Raw genomic sequence first — 19,537 nt, 5'->3', positions numbered from 1 at the left:
TACATTAAACCTATTCCCTATCCTAGAGCGCCCCCCAGCGCAATGCGTTGTAATGGTTTGCGTTGTAAAAGTTGCATCGTAAAGGCACTGCGTGGTAAAAGTTGCGTTGTAAAGGATGTTTACCGCATGCGTCACAACGCATGCACTGATACCAAGCACAACGATCACCAAGCTATTTTTTACAAAGCAAATGCCTTCACCAAGCATGACTTTACAACAAATTAACATTGAAAAGGTATGAATAGTAAAGATATAGATGTTGCACTGGTGTTAAGGGCATATGCTGGTGACTGTGGTAAATGCACTGGTGTGGTCAAGGTTATTGGCATTGTTAGAGGAAATGGGGAGACCCTTCTGCTTCCTCTTGATGACCTGGGCAGTGCCTCGCCTCAGAAGAGCAGCCTTGTTATTCTATAGAGGTAAGCAGGATGATATTGACTGTCTGATGTCAGAGTGGTCCCAAGAATGGACCATTTGTCAACTCCCCTCCCAACAGTCTGAGCACAAAGGAATATTATTTACAACATAGAAAAACTTTGAACTCTTCCATGATTAGGCCATGGTTAAAACACTCACAGGTTATAAACCTCGAAATAAATAGGCTGAAAGATGTCACTGCTTCATAAAATGCCCTTGCAAATTCTTCAAAACAATAGGTGCCAACATGTAATTTCATGGTACACTTTATACACATTTACAGTGTTTAATTGACTAGCCATGGCATCAATAAACCTCCAAATATGATATATTAATAATAATATATTGCAACAAATAAGAGGTTCCGACTGTAGTATGTTAAGTGATAAAGAATTTTATATCATATTGATGCCACCTGCCTCTTACTAATTAAATACTCTTAGAATTTTCTAAATGGTCTCAGTTGAAAAATGGCATACAATATTATACAAAACAAATCAGAAATAAGAGCCAAGCACTGAGGAGGGTAAGCATGTCACAGGTAATTAATTTAGACCTCATTGATGGAGTCTTTATTTTAGCTGCTGGGTCAGTTGAAGGGGGTCTGGGCTAACCACATTCACAACATATTGTGAAGTCAAGAGTCGAACGCTGCCAGTGGTTACAGAGGTGGCTATGTCTTAAACATAGATCAAGAACAGTGTTTTCGTGTAACTGCTTTATCTTCCAACCAACTTTCCCAGGCCACGGTTGTGTTATTTGTGCATGTCACTCTTCCTGGATCAAACCCTTTTAAAACCGATTCCTTCATCGGGGACAAGCAATTGTCAGTATTGAAGCTTAATGCTTAACATCCTTTTTCACCTTCATGCTCCTGCCTGTATGCTGCCCCATCAGATATTCCTTTGTGTTTATCTCTGATTTAAACAAGATGATGTAGCATTTGGGGAAGAATAAACAGGAAATCAAGGATGAGCTCGAAGATAAGATAGCAAAAATCTCCATTGCCACCATGTACTTGCCTCGAGTGCTGAGATAGGCTGGAATAAATGAAAGCCATACGCTGAGGAAAGCAAGCATGCTGAAGGTGATGAATCTGGCTTCGTTGAAGCTGTCAGGCAGATTTCTAGCCAAGAAGGCCATTATGAAACTGAGAGTGGCCAGAAAACCAAGATATCCTAGCATGCACCAGAAGGCAATGGGAGATCCTTCATTGCACTGAACTATTATCAGCCAAGGATGAATGTGAATGTTATATTCTGAGAAAGGGGGAGAAAAAACCAACCAAAGGGCACAGAGAACTACCTGAATGAGTGTACCGGCAATGATGATCGTATACGACAGTTGAGGGCCAACCCATCTTCTTAAGTTACTGTTTGGTTTGGTGGCTTTAAAGGCGATGACTACCATGACAGTTTTGGCCAAAATGCAAGAAACACAAAGTGCAAAAGTAATGCCAAAGGCTGCCTGCCTCAGGAGGCATTTCATTTCTGTGGGGTAACCAATGAAAGTCAGTGGGCAGATACAGCACAAGGTGAGGAACATGAGCAGGAGGAAGCTGAGGCTAGTATTGTTTGCTTTCACGATGGGCGTGTTCCTGTAGCAAAAAAAGAGAGCAATAATGATAACAGGAATCACTGAAGAGAAAATGCTACTTGCTGCCAAAATAGCTCCAAAGGGTTCCTCATAGGAAAGAAAGTCGGTGTTTTTTGGAATGCATTGATCTCTGTTGTCATTGGACCACTGATCCCAGGGGCATTTAAAGCATTCAATGGAATCTAGAAAAGGAAACATGGAGAAGTACATAAGAGCTCTCTCCTTAACAAATATAATATTTTAACAGAAGGCCACTCTTGTGCTGAGCATCCTACCTGTCTGATTTGATATCTCCCCTAATCTGCATGGGAAGCATTGAAAGCAACAAATTGGCTTTCCTGGTCTGATTGCTTTTCGGAATCCTTTTCGACAGCTGGGAGAGCACACAGAGACAGGGACCTGAAAGGAAAAAATAGGGCCATGTTTAACCTTCATGAATATGATTGGCTGAAGCAGTGATCAATATTGGCAATTAATCATCACAGAGATCTGCTTGAAAAAGAGCTTGTACAAAATATAGCAACGCTATAAAAAGATGAGCCCACTAGGCACAATGTGAGGCTTTGGTATTCATCTGTAAAATATACTTATTTTCACTTCTCATAATGGGAACAAATGTATTGCGAATGGCTCTGGTTGATGGTCTTTTGCAACAGGTGACAATGATGGTGATACTGTCAGGCGAGTAAAGGAAACGGTTACAGTTGATAACAAACATCCGATTACAACGGGTCTAAAGATGGCCAGCATGACTAGCTTACAGAGTTCATTTAGCTTTGAAATCCTTGGCTACATACAGGGAAATGCATCATGGTAACCTCTTTGATGCATTTTCTTTCCCAGTTATGTGACAAATATTATATCGATCAGGTGGCAGCTTAAAGCACATGTGGTGCTTTCTTTTTTTTTTTTTTTATTAATTTTTAGTATTGCAGGAAGAACATCTTCATCAAATTTAAATACAAAAAGAAAGAAAATACAATTTCTCCTTTAACAGCTAAAGCAGAGAATAGACTTATATAAATCCAAAAGTACTTTTTAGCAAAGCATAGTTACAACAACAGATATATCACTGGTCTCTAAACATATTTACAATTCAAAAAAAGTTCCCCACATTTTTTCCTTCTTCTTCAAGGCGTTGGGTCCTCTAAGTCTTGCTAAAGAGAGTTCCATAACATTAATTTCATTTATCAAACTCCACCATTCCATTATGCTAGAAGGATCCTTTAAGATCCAGGATCCAGCTATAACTAGCCTAGCACATGCATAAACTATAGTTAGTAGATCCCTATGCTGACTACAGTTATCTTGAGAGTCGAGTAAGATCAGCTGTGGGGATATCGGCGGAGTATTAATTTGTTTCCTCGACAGAACGTCAGGTATCCCATTACAAAATATAGATAATTTCGGACATAAAACCAACATATGCTCGATCCCTGCTGCTTCCATATCACATTTCGGACACTTGGTACGATCGTTAGTCTGGTTGCCACGTGTCCAGCTAGATATTCTTTGTGGAGTATAGTATAACTGAGTAACTGTTCGAGATAGCTGGAGCCTCAAATTGGAGGATTGGACTACCCGGTTTATTTGGCATAATGAGGCTGAAATCTGTTTCAGGTTGATGTTAACCCCTAGTCTATGTGACCATTTAGCCGCTAGTTTCCCACTATCGTCCCCTTTACTTGCAATCAAATGACCATAGCTTAGGCTTATAAGTGATTTAACTTTATCTGAATAGAGACATGTTAAAGAGTCCGAGTGTGATACTTCTACAATCTTCATCTTGCGGAGTACAAAATCCCTGATTTGAACATACTTAAAATACATATCGTCATTTAATTCAAATATAAGTTTAAGTATGCCAAAATCTAGGAAACCATTCGGGCCATAAAGGTCTCCCAAAGTGGTAATTCCATGCCTAGCCCATATCTTCCCTAAACCGTCTGAAAAAATACCAGGTAGCCCAGGGTTACCCCACAATCTAGGCTCAGCATTGTAATAAGAAATTTTCCCTAGAATCATGATTTGGTCCCAGATTTTCTTGATATGCCTGGCGGTCTTAAATTTAACTCTCTTGAAGTAGTTAGGATCGTGTACACAAAGTAAGAATTGGTTGCAGTCAGGTCCCAGCATGTAGTGGTGGTAAAATAAAGAACTCTCATTTTTCAGCAAGCTTCGTAAAAGTTGAAAAAAAGTAGCGAAATAATATAGTCTAAAATCAGGAAACATCAAGCCTCCCTTTTCGATTGGTAGCTCCAATAATTTGATAGATCTACGCGCTTTTTTGTAGCCCCACACAAAGCTACTACAAATGCCTTCTAGTTTCTTAAAAAAAAGTTTGTTCATTTGCAAGGGGATTGGTCTGAATAAGTATAGTAATTTGGGCAGAATCTTCATTTTAATTAAATTAATACGCCCCACTAGGCTGAGCGGTATCGTGTGCCATTTTTTTAAGATTAACGTAATTTCCTTTAACATGGAGTCATAGTTCATAGTTATCACCATGTCTATGTTAGCTGCCAACTTAATTCCAAGATAGGTCGCGCTTTGACATAGACCCAGAATCGGTTCCGATGGTTTATAGTTAGCAATAGTTTTTGTCTTGCTTACATTAAGTTTATAGCCGGACAAATCTCCAAAATATCCGCCCTCTTGTACTATTGCCGGAATTGCTGTAACCAAGTCGGTAGTGTATATCGCTATATCGTCTGCAAAAGCAGTTATCTTCAGACTTTTACCACCATGCTGTGCAGGTATAATACTATCCTGAGCTGTCAATGCATTTAAAAAAGGCTCCAAAAATAGCGCAAAAAGTAGAGGGGACAGAGGGCAGCATTGCCTTGTTCCCCTCTCTATCAAAAACGTAGCTGACACCGTTCCCCCATAACTGATCTTTGCCCGTGGTGTGTCGTAGAGCGAGCGTACCCAATCAAGATAGGGGCCCTTGATACCAACCTTCTTCAGAACCTCCCACAAATACTCCCACCCCACTCGGTCGAATGCCTTTTCTGCATCTAACATTTCCATCCCGAGTGGGGTGAGAGTAGTTGAGGCGACATCAAAGGCTGTGATTGCCATATTTACATGGGCTGTGGTATCCCTCCCTGTCACAAAACCATGTTGCTGGAAGTTAACTAAAACTGGCATTATAGGGGCTAAGCGTTTAGCCAAGATTTTGGCGAAAAATTTTACATCGGAGTTGATCAAAGAAATCGGCCGATACGAGCCGCATTCTTCCGGGGGCTTATTTTTCTTTAAAAAAAAGCTATTTTAGCGATTTTCCAAGACTTGGGAGCCTTTCTAGACTCCGTTATAGAGTCCATCACTGTTTCCAGAAGAGGGAGTAGTTCTTGTGCGCATGCTTTGTATAACTCTATGGGCAAGCTATCCTCTCCTGCCGCTTTACCAGAGGGTAGGGCGAGAGTTGCCTCATTTATTTCAGACATTGTTATTCTAGAATTGAGCTGCTGCACAGCTTCAGTGACTATAGGTGTAGGCATATGCTCATCGAGATATTGTAGTATTTTAGCTGTAGTAGGGACGTTGTCGGGTGTGTATAATTTGCGATAGTATTTCGTGAATTGGTCAAGAATCTGATCTGTTTGTTCATAATTCCATAGATCTGGACCTTTAATTTGTTTAACCCTATTTCTGGCTTTCTTGTCAGCAACTTTATATGCAAGTACTTTGCCAATTCTGTCCCCTCTCTCATACTGAGCAAATTTATATTTATGAGTTTTAGTACTGTACCCTTCTCTTAGTGATTTTTTAATGGAAGATTGTAGTTTTAACAGCTCCATTCTTAGTAGTTCAATATTTGGTGTTTTTTGGGTGGCAGCTTCTGCTAATTCTTGCTCAACCCGCAAAATATTAGAGATGGTTAGCTTAGTTTCTCTACGACTTTCAGCGTTTTTCCTAAAAATATACTGTTGGGTAAAGCCCCTAATGCTGCACTTACAAGCATCCCAGACTGTATTTATCGGAGCCGTGTTAATGTTTAAGTCTATGTATTCCTTAATTTGTTCCTTTAAAAGTACAACAAATTGCGGGTCGCTAAACAAATACCTTGGAAATGTAAAAAGTCGTGCAGGCGAACTTTGCTCAGTAATTTTAAGTTCCATTAGTATCGGGTTGTGATCCGAGGTCACCCTTGGGCATAATTCTATAGTGCAATGTTCTATTATATGATCAGAAGCCCACACCATATCAATTCTAGAACAAGATTTATGAGGCGCAGAATAATAAGTGAAACCAGCTAGTTTTGGGTGTTTTGAGTGCCATATATCTTTCAAATTATGAATTCTACCCAACTCCGTAATAGCAGCCCTAACCTTACGCATCCTCTTAGCACTGCCTAAGCCAGTAGTGTCTATTTTATCCATAGCGCAGGTAAAATCTCCCATTACCAAAACTTCCCCCTCCCACTCCAATAGCTCAATGTTTAGTTGCTCGTACAATTTCGGATCATCGATATTAGGCCCATAAACCAGACACAAGACGAATTTCTTATTTTCCAGTTGGATTTGCGCAATCGCCCATCTACCCCGTACATCAGAAGCCGTTTTAATAATTTCAATCACTAATCTTTTCTGTTTGAGTATAGCAACCCCACGGATCGAAGCTCCTAAAGACGAGCTAACAACCAAGTCGTAGCCCATTTGAGACAGTAGCCTTCTGTCTTGGTAGCTAATGTGTGTTTCAGACATAAGTGCTAGATGAGGCTTATACATATCCATTTCGTCTTGTACCAATTTTCTTTTCTGTTAGTTGTTGAGACCAGCAACATTCCAAACTAAAAGTCTAGTTTTAGACATTATGTATAGTCAAACAATTGTCTAACCTCTGCGCACAAAATTTTATTAATACAAACAAAATATGGTTTACGAATACCTAAACAATCCTTCCTTCCTGCAATAAAAATGTTTCCCCCTTTTTTAGCCCACCCGAGCCAAAGCTCCACCCACCCCTCCTTCCTTCCCGTCCATGAAGGGGGAGCCCCCTCTAAGCCCTGCTGCCGCTGGAGTGGCAGCACTGTGAGGAAGCATACATGTGGTCAACTCCTACCCACCGTCATAATCACAATCACAACTAATTTAACATCTAAGGAAAGAAACAGCAAAATCTAGTGGTGGCAGCTATAAGAAAAAAATACATAGCCTCATTGTATTTCTTTCATATTTCCAGTTACTGGTTCAGTAGTTTTAATATTAGTTTAACCACCCTTCATACTTCATTTTCCCCTTCCCTGTGAGAATTTTTCTAAAGCGAGAGCCGACTCCTCTTGGTCAGTAAAGAAGAATGTCCGACCATCTCTAATCAACTTCAGGTGGGCAGGCTCGTGAAGGTAAACCACGCAGCCTATAGCTTTAAAGGAGTCAATCAGCTTGCGGAGTTCCCAGCGTCTATCCATCGTCCCCTTGCTCAAATCAGAGCGTACAAAGAAAGTAATGTTATCTATTGTCACCGGGCTATTAGACTTGACTTTGAAAGCGAATGCTTGTCTCAACAAAAAATTCCCAAAATAAATTAAGAACGGTCTTGGAAATTTATTGTCTTTGTTCTTTTGGAAAGGGGGCAGTCTGTGAACTCGCTGTAGCTGAGAGTCCCAGTCCCAATCAAATAAATCACCAAACGCCTTTTTAAATAGATTGACCACGTAAGACCTAGGGTCAGCACCCTCAGCCCCCTCAGGAATCCCAAAAAGTCGAAGGTTGTGTCTCCGAGCCCTGTTTTCAATATCTTCCACCTTAGCCTCCAGTTTGGATATTCTTATTGCATGGGAATTAGTAAGCAATTCAGATCGAGTGGCGCCTTCTTCCACTTCCACCACTCTCTGCTTTAATTCCTCCCCCTCTTGTCTGACCCCCCCCCCAGTTTTTTACAGATTTCGCCCATAGACAACTGGAGTTTGGAACTATCCTCTCTTAGTTGTAAGAAATATTTTTGGCTTTCTAGTCTCTGAGCAGTAAGAGTCTGCATAATCAAGTCGATAGAAGACGGATTTGAAATACTTTGGTGGGTTTCTTTAACTGAATCTAGCGTTTTTGACTGCTCAGTTACCAGACCTGATGGTGGACTTAGGTCTGGCCCATGAACCGAAGTAGTAACTGGAGGTGCACTAGATGGTGTATTCATGTCTAATTGGTGGACATTCAGCGTATCTTGCAGGCTAATATCCTTTACTGGATCTAATAGTGTACCACTTAGGTTTAAACTAGTGGGAATATTCACAGCCAATTTGCTAGTAGTGTCCACCAGGTCGTCAAGAACTAAAGTACTGATTACTGTAGTTGTCTCTATAGCTGGATTAGTAGACCGATTAATTGTATGTAAAAGTGATTCGTCAACATGTAAAGGCATTGAGATGTTTTCCCTATCGCTTCTCAAGGAAGTTGTTGTGTTCTTTAATGCCAGGCCTTCCTCAGGGCTATTACCTAATAACCTCAACGCCATGTTCTTAACCCCACCCTTGGCTTGCATCCATTTACGTAGAGGGCTATCATCGACATTCGCCTTTCTACCTGATCTATTGATTGGTCTGTTGGTTAATAGGTCCTTACCCATTGAGATGCCAAGGTTTCACTTTATTTTGATCTTAGTTTTCAATTTGACATTTCTTCCCCAAGGTGGTTTAATCATATTGAGTCTATTACCGGTTGTCTCAACTTCGCTATCATCGCTCTCATACTCTTCTGGTACTTCTTCGTATTCAGCTTTTAAGCTTTCCTCCTCTGATTCTACCAAATCAGCCTGGGTCAGTTCGGAGCTACAATTCTCTGTTGAGCAATTCCCATCTCCCTTCTCAATCCAGAGGTCCAAAATACAGTCTTTTAGATGAAAATGTGCTGGTGATTGAGTAGCTATATTTGTATCAGTGCCAAGTAAGCTAATAGTGGTAGCATCCATAGTGATTGGGTGTTCAGCCATAGTACAGTCATTCCCCTCTGTAGTCCGATCCGCGTTCGCCTCATTACCATGACTAAGACCCTCAAGATTGCCGTTTCCGTTGGCGCAGATTGAGGCAGGGTCATCGAGATTCAAATCTCCCATAGTGCCCATCGATGTTTCCTCATCAAGCCGTATTAAAGAGCCAGGTGCGCTAGCCTCTACCGCCTCATCCCCGCAACCACGGATCTCTAGCGTTGCCGTATCATCTTTGGGTGAGGCAGAATCAGACGCCGTGTTATCTCGCTCCATTTGACCTTTATCACGCACCTTACCATTATCGTAAAGCAGCTCCTTAGCGTTATTGCCCAAGAGCATATTGCTATTGCTACTGCTACAGTTCTTGTTAGTGTCAAACATCGCAGGGCGTAGTAGTTGCTTAACCACGGGAGAGTTCATACCTTTCGCCCCGGAATCCCCCGCTGTTGTCTTCGATGGGGTTGCCACAGCGGCGTTGAGGAGCTCTGGCTTCGCCGATTTTCCTGCCCTCGTTGATCGAGTATTCAGTTTCGGAGCCATTACACCGGATCCGAGCTCCAGCCTAGCCGCCCTTCTCTGGTCCTCCGACGGGCTTTTCCACAGCTGAGTGAAGGTTGAACCAAGACCCGCCCAGCTGACCCCACGCACTCGCTGCGAGCAAGTCCGCAGGAATCTCCACGCCGGCAGAGTCCTCTCGCCCAGTCGGATGAAAATCTGCAGCATCAGAAGCGACGGCAACTGTAAGTACGTTGAATATACAAGTAGCGTTTAGGCAAGGACTCGCTGTTTTTTCTCAAATCCTTTAATTTCCAGAAGTGCTTTAAAGAAAAAAATACGACTGGCAGCCAGCACAGGTCCAGCGTAAGTCTTGCACTTGGTTTCTTCTTTTTCAAAAGCAGCCACGATACATTGTTGCAAAGAAAGTCACTTTCCTCATATCTTGCACGGAGAGTAGGAGAGCACCACCATGCTGCCTCCTTCACCTGGCGGCATCAACCCGCCATCTTGACTCCGCCCCCGATGTGGAAGCTTTCTGACTGTCGTTCTATCACTGACCCTGAAGTTCAACATGATGGTAAAGGTGGGCAGGTCAGAACATTGTGAGGCAGAGCTACGTGTTGTGGCGCGTGGCAGTCGGGCTGCTCACACAACACAGATCTTCGTTTGTGTGCTGTGTGCGACTCACTCTATCAACTTGAACGGGTCCATTGGGACGCTTTGGTGATTGGCTGATAGAGGGAGGCATTTGAAATCAGCTGGAGCGGTGATTGATAATCTGCTATCCTCAGGGCTACTATCGTCAAATAAACCTACCTGTTGAAAGGATCTATGATCCAGTGCAGTTTGCTGTAGCATTGAGCCAAAGGTCTAACTCTTCTAACTGAGTCAAAATGTGTCTGTCTGGTGACCATGTCAAATTTTATGCAGTAGGACAAAGTATAACACAGACAATGAGCCAAGTAGGACATCACATTGCATTTGCAAAAGGGTTTGCTTAACTGAACCAAATTTACAGACATGTATGAGACATTTATTGTTTTGAAATCTTGTGTAGCTGTTCCCAAACAAAAAGGTCTGTGTCAGAGCTGAGCAATCTATTGCTTGAGCCAAGCTCACACCTTCTTTTGGATGCCCACTTCTAGGTGATTAAGACATGTTGATCATCTTGCTTATGTTTTATTAGATGGGTTCGAATTTCCTGCATAGTAATGTGTATGATTGCTTGGAGGGGCCGTTTGGAGCAAAGCAGAAGGACAAATCTGATGGATGGAACTCACTTGTGCCCTCCAGTATTGATCAGAAGAGGATCTGTCTCACGAATATTAGAATATTAGTGTTATTTTTTTGCATCAATGCATTGTTAGCTACTGCTCAACTTGCCCTGCTAACTACTGTGCTCTTGTCGGTGAGCGGCTCACTGACCTGCCCAATTTTGATGGGGAACAGCGTTTACAACGCAACTTTTACAACGAAGTACCTTTAAGACGCAACCATTACAACGCAACTTTTACAACGACTTGCGCTGGGGGGCGCTCTAGGATAGGGAATAGTTTTAATTTACTATCCAACACCTTCCCTACTATACACGGGGACTGGAGTTGGAATAGTAAATGAAACTATTCACTATCCAGCGCCCCCCAACGCAAGTCGTTGTAACGACTTGCGTTGTAAAACTTGCATCCTAAAGGCATGCGTTGTAAAAGCATGCATTGTAACGACTTACATCCATTTTGATGTAAGCCACCACGCTTTGATCACACATATTGAGATGCATATTGAGTGTATGTTACAGAGGCTGGGTGAAGCTGTGTCTTGTTGTGTCTAAGCTGTAACTAAGTTTCTATAGACTATGTGGGAACACACTTTGACCACCCAATTTGCTTCTCTTTGAACATCTCGTCTCCTTCTTTCATTTTATTACCTGCGATGAACTCAGAGCACAGGTTAAAACAACAATCCAAATGGGTCTAATGGCTCACCACAATGGCTGACAAAAAGGACTATGGAGATGTGAAGGACCACAAAGACAGCAAAGACAGAAAGCTTCTCTAAAAAGGGCTAAACAAGATCTCCCATCATTGAATTGCCTGTCAAGCCAAAACCACAGTTAAATGTCAAGAATAAAATGAATTACCCTGGGAGGAGCTGGCATAGTGAGACTACGCGGAGGTCCACAGAGTTGGGGGAAACTGCATGGAACTCCTCTACGCTCTGATATGCCACCTGCTTCCATTCCTATAATAAAAACAGTTAAAGATTCATTCAAAATTAAATAAAACACACTTACCTGTCCTGGGGCATCCGTGGGCTGCCCTCTTCCTCCTCGCCGTCTCCCTCCTACGTGGGTGCATTTTGAGAGAACTACGCATGTGCACACACATGCACTGTTCACTCAAGATGTACCCCATGTAGGAGAGAGACGGCTAGGAGGATGAGGGTGCCTGGGGATGCCGCAGGACAGGTTAGTTTGTTTTTATTGAATTTTAAAATAGTTTGTAACACTGTATTTCGGGGGTGGGAGGGCAGGCTGGCTAACTCCACTCCGCTGCGGAGTCGGAGTTTTGCCCTATACTCTGCGTTCCCAGCGGAGCGCTAATTGGTCAAATCTCTGCATACTCCGCTGGCGGAGCGGAGTTTATGCTTAGGGTTAAAAATTAACCAAATTCTTTGCAATCTCTCCTCCCTTCAAAACTGGCACAAAGCAACAAAGCAAACACTGATCTCTCACAAACTGAGTTATCCACAAGTGAAATTACCTCAAATCCCTTAAACATATATACAGGTGAGGCTGAATCAAAAATAAGTATGCTTGAAGGTGAAAACCGCAAAGATAAAAAAATCACCCATGACACAGTCAAACAGATTAGCAACCTCTCCAAAACCATTACTGACCATGAGAATAGGAACAGAAGAGAAAACCTAAGAATTTTTCAACTACCTGAAGGGACCAAAAACTAAGTGTCCCCATGAGTCTCATTCCTAGAACAATGGATCCCACAAACCCTAGGTATCAAATTTGAGAGGCCAAGTGCACAATAGGCCTACCCCGGGTGCATGAACCCCATCCCTGCTCATCTTCAGATGCTCAGACTCCAGCACCCTGAGACTATCCTATCACACATAAGGAAATCAAAATCTCTAATATGGAATGACAAAAAGATCAGAATATCCCAGCCCTGCAGAACTCATGCACTGCTTTGAACATCAGTCTCTTGTTCATCAGCTCAAACAGATTCAAAATCATCAACATGGGGAAGACTTTTATTTTTGAATACCCAACTGATCTTGAATCTTGCATCCAAAATCAGCAACAAGCCATGTCCTCCTGATTATTCATCCAAACTGGTCCTGTGCTAGGATCATTTGATGACCGTTCAGATATGCTCTCCACTCATTCAGATAAGGGGCCTGATTACGATGCTGGTTGGATGGTCAATCTGAATGACATAGTAATGAGGCCCACAGTCTGCACATTCTCTCAACATCGCTCTACACTTTCTTGATGTATTGTTTTTGTAGATGATGCATCTGATGTTTCTTTTACTATTAAGGTATCTGACACTATGAAGTTGTTTATGTTTCAACTTGCTGCCAATATAATATCTAGCTTATATATGCTAACCATACAGCCTAGAGTCTACAGCCTACATACACACACCCCTAAGACTCCAAGGATTCGAGCTTACTTGTAAGTATGTCAAGTCTTCTCACTTTCCCTCAAATGCACACATGCACTACTTCAATAAACTGTGATGCTGCCATTCACATTCATATTTCTCAGAGCATGGTGTGCCTTCCCTTACTCCTATCGATCACCACCAGCATACAACACAGCCTCAGGCAACTTTGCTGTCCTTTTTACAGTCTCTCTTGCAACATCATAGGCTAATAGAGTCTCATACCAACAATTACTTGTCCTCATTTACAACTCATCGTTTCCATGCTACCACTATGTACTTACTCACTCCCATACCTCACCCTACCTCACCCTACACACACTTGGACAATATCACTTCTGGTCCTGCATGCTTACATGTGACAAGACACATCTGACCTTTCATTGATGTTAGGGGAAACACTCCCCCCGTCCTAGTTCAGTGATATACACTAAGCGGATAGTCACCCTTAGCAAACATTCCTTCCAGTCCTCAACTTCGAAACAACATCCGCCATTTCCTACATGTTTTATAAGATGACTTGCCTTTCTTATTGTACACTTAAGATGATTATCCAAAATGATATGTGATTTGAACGAGTTGCTTTGAAGGTTTCATAACCATTGTTTAACTGTATCACTGTGCATGTTATTTCATACCTTATGCAGCCAAATAGGCAATATTTGTTTTATCATGTACACACTCCGAATTGTGGTTTATTTAGTTAATGTACACAAACTCTGACCACAAAACATATGCCTATATGTGTAATACAACATTTTTGTAGCTCATTTGTTCATACACTTAAATTGTGTCATAAGGTTGCCTATCCCTTGGTCATGCATTGTCAATTTCCCACAGCAGCCAGCCAAATCCCCCAACTGATAGCTACTATATGTTAAATGAAAAACTGCACTGGTTTAATTATCCTTCAGATGTTGACCCCACTCTGGCTCTGATATACCTCCCCTTTTCTTGCTCACTCCCAGAACCGAAGTTCCCAATGGGCGCCTCTGTGGCAGCCACTGTGTCCACTCTATGTGTTTCGGTGGGTTCTTGGGATTTCTATTTTCTTACTTCTCTCTCCTCCTCTCTTATGTTTCTATCCTTCCCTCTTTCCCTTCTTCCCTCCCTCCTTCTCCCTCTCAGGGGATATCCCAAGTATGTAATACCAGGTCCACCCACTCTTTGAATGGTCATATTAACTAGTGATATTACACTCTACCCTTGCCTGACAGTCACTCCCAATTGCGATTGAATTCTGCCTTACAAGCACCTTGCCTAATTTCACTCTTAAGATCTTATCACTTAACATAAAGGGCCTCAATCATCTGGTCAAAAGAAGGAAAATAATAGAATACTCTCACAAACTGAGAGGGGACATCATCTTGCTTCAAGAGACTAGAATAGATATAGACATCGCTTGAAATCTCCTAAACAGTGGCTTGCTCCCCCAACTCTGATAAGACAATTGGTGTCATCACTATCTCTGCCAGTTCCGCAGGTATTAAAGTAATCAAGAATGTAAACAATACAGAAAGCTGATGGGTCATCTCACAAATCATCAAAGATAGCCAGGAGCTATTTATCATCAACATATATGCGCCAACTGCAGACTGCCCCACTTTTTGAGTTGACCTGAACAAAAAGATACATGAAATTCCAAATACCTCAAAGATTCTACTCGGTGAGCCAGAAGTGATGGACCACCTCTGGTCGGCCGGAAGCTAAAGCCGAAAGACATAGTCACAGCCACAGCCATTTCTGTAAGAGAGGATCCTGCCCTACCCAGTATCACCTCTAAACTTGGGAGATGCACCTGCCAACTGTTACCCCATCTACCTAACGGGCTACTGCAATACGGGCAGGGCTGAGGCTACAATTGAGCCAGACGGCCGAGAGGAGCAGTGAGGAGACCCAGAACCTTGGAGCTGCAGTCGAGTTGCACACTTGATCGAGCTCTCCCCACCTATAGCATGATGAGGTCCAGAAGATTAAGAAAAGAAACAGTAAAACATTGAAAGAAGTAAAATAAAGAAACTATCAAAGAGCCTACGTATATGGGTGTGGTTCTAACATCCCCAATCTTTGCGCAACTTACCCCGACCCCGGGCACTCAGCCTCCCTACCTCAGCATCTAGAACAGGGCCAACACTCTTCTGGCTCTTCCACAGAAGTGGACATTTTACCCTACATGATGAATCAAATAAGCAAGACAACACGTGCAAAGAAATAGTAGTTGATGCACAAAAGAGGACACTGAGAGATTACTTTAAGAAAAGCAGAACTAAATCTTCAGTGTCAAATGGCCCCAACAAAATGACAGCAGCGCCTATACAGCACTCACAAGTATGCCTGATAGCAGATCTTGTGCAAACCAAAGATCAGGTAGGATTAATGAGCAGCCCCACAGGCAGGGCTCCTGTTCATACCCAGATGGTTTACTTAAAGCAGAAGAACACTCTACCCCAGAAACCTTAGGTTAAGACTAACTTCTCAGTCAGGTGATGAAACTAACCACCAGTTACCAACTCTACAAAATCCCAACATAAAAAGTTGTTCGCCAATTACCATCTCAAGTGAGGACTCTTCCACTAATCTGAGGCCACAAAAGCAATTTAAGACACGTACTAACAACACAGAATTAGCTGTAAATAAGAATACTTTCAGCCCCCAAGCAGCGCAATGGACCAGAATGTCTCCAGTTAATATCAAACTGGTAACCCCAATAATGCCACTAGCCCCTGTTAGCTACGACCACCCTGAAATAAAACAAGGAGAGCCCAATTATAATTTGTTATTGGATTAATTATTTATTTATATTTGTGTATTATAGAGCACAAACTTGATCAGTTAGGGTATCAGAGCGCTTTTCAGGATTAATGGGTTGTACACAAAAGACATAGGAGGGGGGGGGGTAGAAACATTTAGGATAAAGACAGATGCATACATTTTACAAGAGCGAGACGTCCACGAGCCCAAGGGTGAGATGCCCGGAGGTGCCGGGTGGGTAGCATCCAGTAAATCCAAGGTGTAGCAGTCATCCGATATAAAGCAAAGTCGCTGAGGGGAATGCAATGCAGGAATTTAAGCGAGGAATTTGCCCATTAGGAAGATTTTGACCTCCTTTTTAAAAAGTGCCAGAGACGGAATTCTTCTAATAGCGGGTGGAAGTGAGTTCCATATTCTTGGTGTGGCCCCAGAGAAAGCCCAATTGTACGATGTTTTCTTTTGCAAGTGCAGAGGCTCGAGCAAGAGGTTTCTGGCGGACCAGGAATTTCTCGCTCCTCTGGATACCACGGGTTTTGTGGCGAGAAAGGCAGGGGATTTGATGTAAAGAGACTTGTGAGTGATGTAAGCCAGAGGGAGCCACTTCAGAGCTTTCAGGTGTGGTGAAATGTGGTCAAATTTCTTTCAGCCTGTTAGGAGTCTCGCAGCGGCATTGAGGCAGGCTTTTAAGGGGGCCAGAGAGATCTTGGATAGGCCTGAGAGGGTAGAGCATCCATATTCGAGTCTGAAGATGACTAGTGCCTGGACTGCCATTTTTAGGTCAGGAGTGTCGAGGAAAGGTTTTAGTTTTCTTAGATAGCTCAGGTGAAATCTGGCGGTTTTGGCCATCGAATTGATGTGGTCATGCATATTCAAGCTGCAGTCTAGGGTTATTCCAAAGGATTTAGCAGAGTCCACTATGGCCGGTGGGCAGTTTAAAGCTGTGATTGCCTTAGTCCATTCCTGTATGTCAGGGTTGGTTTTGGTTAGGGAGAATAGAAGAAATTCAATTTTTTTTGCGTTACGCTTGAGCTGGTTAGAGGTAAGCCATTGGACAGTTAGCTTCAAGGCCTTATTCAGGGTAAGAATCTCCTCAAGAGAAGAGATTTTGATGTAGATCTGGGTATCGTTGGCTTACATATGGTAGGAGATATTGGCGGTGTGTAGAACTTCTGCTAGCTGTTCGAGGTAAAGATTGAAGAGGGTAGGGGACAGGGTTGATCCTTGGGGGAGAGGGAGCAGAAAAGTTACAGTTGATTAGGAATCTCTGATAGCGCTTTCAGAGCAAAGACCTAAAGCATTCGAGGACGGGGCCACCTAGTTCCAAGATTAAGGCGTTCGAGGAGTATTTTGTGGTTGACTGTATCGAGAGCCGAGGATAGATCTCAGAGGATAAGGAGACAGGTTTTGCCTTGGTCAAGGCATCATCCACAATGTGGAGAATGGTGTTTTCAGTGGCCTGAAACCAGATTGGAAGTTGTCTAGCAGGTGGAAGCTGGTGAGGTGTTGGCTCAACTGCTGTTGAACACATTACTCCAGAACTTTGGCTAGGTGTGTGATATTGGATATAGGTCTAAAGGTGTCAGGAGAAGTAGGAGGCAGGGTTCAGCATAGGTTTTTTTAAGATGGGGGTGACTTGACCAGCTTTTAGAGAGTCAGGTATCGACCCATTAAGAAGGGAGGCATTGAATATTACAGTCCAACTAGGAATGATAGATTGGGAGGCATCGGCTATGCAGTTTGAGGGGAGTTGGTCATTAGAGTGGTTGTTTGGGATAAGGAGCATAGAATTTTAGAGAAGGAAAAGTCGTCGTACACTTTGAAGTTGCATCGGTGCACTTGGTTTTTGGGTGAAATCTGGGGGTCTACGCAAAGAGATGAGGCAGTTTCAGAGGGGGTTGGGATAGGAATCTGATCTAAGTTCGTTTCCTATGGCAGTAATTTTGTCAGAGAAGGAAGAGGAAAATTCCTTGCATGTTATTAGAGATTTGGGGGTTTCTTTGGATGTTTTAGATGGTTTTTCAGATTGGTGTCTGACCATTTCAAAGAGCTTAAGAGGTCTGTTCATGGCTTTCCCCCCGTTCTGATCTGAAGAATTCTTTTTTTGAATTGAGGATGTTCGTATTATAGGCATTTCTGGTCTGGCGGAGTAGTTTTGTATGGGATACTGAGGGTTGTTGTCTCCAGTTTCTTTCTGTCTGCCGGAGGGTTCTCCTTTCATTGTTGAGGGATCTGTTGGACCAGGGGTTTCTGTCTTTGATTTGGGTTCTTTTTAGCTTTAGTAAACCAAGATCATCAAGAATGTTAGCCATAGTAGTGGTATAGGGATTTGTGTGGTTGTTGATCGTTGTGATATAAGGGAGTGGGGAGGTCAATCTCACAGCATGCATCCAGTTTCCTGAGATCAAGGGGGCATATTATCAAGGGGGTTTATCTCTGCTTTTTTGGCTTTAAAAGCCAAGAAAGCGGAGATAAAATTATCTCCCTATTACCTAGCTGTCGCTAACACCAGTTAGCGACAGCTAGTAGGAGATAGCGACCATCTTGGGCCCGCTTTGCATGTCAGTGAAATTTATCACTAATGACATGCAAAGTGGGCGTGCCAAGATGTTAGCCACTGGAAACAGTCGCTAACATCGCTATCTCCTATTACCAACTTTTGGAGATATTCGCGCTAAGCGCGAATATCTCCAAAAGCTAACACCTGCCCCTGAGCAGTTCTTAGCCATGTTATCCAATGGTAGGTGGATAACTTGGCTAAGAGCATTAGCTCGGTAATGCATGAATATCGCTGACTTTTCAGCGATATTCATGCATTTCGGCCGATTTTTATCGCTTAGGAGATAAACCTTGATAATAGCAAGCAAATATTGCCGCTAAGCCAACATAGCGATAATTATCGCTAGTTGTTGGTAATATGCCCCAAGGTTCTTAGGGCCTCATTCATGAGAAGTGACGCATCGCTGCATGAAAGCAGCGATGCGTCACTTCTCAGTGTGCCCTCCTTGCGACATGATTGATGCATCATATTTATAATATGACGCATCCTGTCGCAAGGAGCTACAGATACGTCAGTATTTCTGAAGTATCTGTATGGCGCAAAGGTGATGCATTGCTGGAGTGTGTCACAAAAGTGACGCAACTCCAGCAATGTGTCCTTTCACATATGGTAAGCCCAATGTGAAAGGGCCTGCGTCAGTCTTACGCTAGCTGTGAGGCAGGCGTAAGATATTGACGCATTTGCGTCCTAGAAGTGGCGCAGTGAAATCTTATAGATTTCACTGCGTCACTTCTATGACCCTTTCTTACCCTGGAACGCCCCCTCCCTGCATACATTATACCTGGCGCAGGTATAATGTGGCGCAGGGGTTTACAAAGTGACGCATCTACCTAGATGCGTCACTTTGTAAATATGGTGCAACAAGGCACATTTTTTACGCCACTGGTGCGTCACACAAAGTGACGCACCGGCAGCGTAAAAGTGACGCATGGCCTCATAAATAAGGCCCCTAGTGTCTCTAACCCAATGGTTGGGAATCACAGGTTGCAGTTCCCTTGTCTTGTGGGTGCCAAGTAACTGGAAGGTAATAGCGTGGTGATCAGACCAGTCTCATGGGTCTATCAAGATAAGCTATAAGCTTGACTGCTGATTCCTTAGCAATGATCCAGTC

General features: G+C 42.8%; 1 protein-coding gene across 1 annotated transcript; it reads right to left on the bottom strand.

Annotated features, from left to right (window-relative positions):
* Nucleotides 1-1,257: 1,257 nt before the first annotated feature.
* Nucleotides 1,258-8,469, bottom strand: LOC144797868 (vomeronasal type-2 receptor 26-like). The gene is made up of 3 exons (XM_078668670.1): nucleotides 8,077-8,469; nucleotides 2,289-2,412; nucleotides 1,258-2,195 (listed from the first exon to the last, which is right to left on the bottom strand). Exons 1-3 carry the CDS (start codon nucleotides 8,467-8,469, stop codon nucleotides 1,258-1,260), a joined length of 1,455 nt encoding a protein of 484 aa, XP_078524796.1.
* Nucleotides 8,470-19,537: the final 11,068 nt, after the last annotated feature.

The sequence above is a fragment of the Lissotriton helveticus genome, chromosome 12 (assembly GCF_964261635.1).
Source record: "Lissotriton helveticus chromosome 12, aLisHel1.1, whole genome shotgun sequence".
NCBI lineage: Eukaryota > Metazoa > Chordata > Amphibia > Caudata > Salamandridae > Lissotriton > Lissotriton helveticus.
Note: the sequence above shows the minus strand (reverse complement) of the source record. Positions and strands in the feature narration are given on the sequence as shown.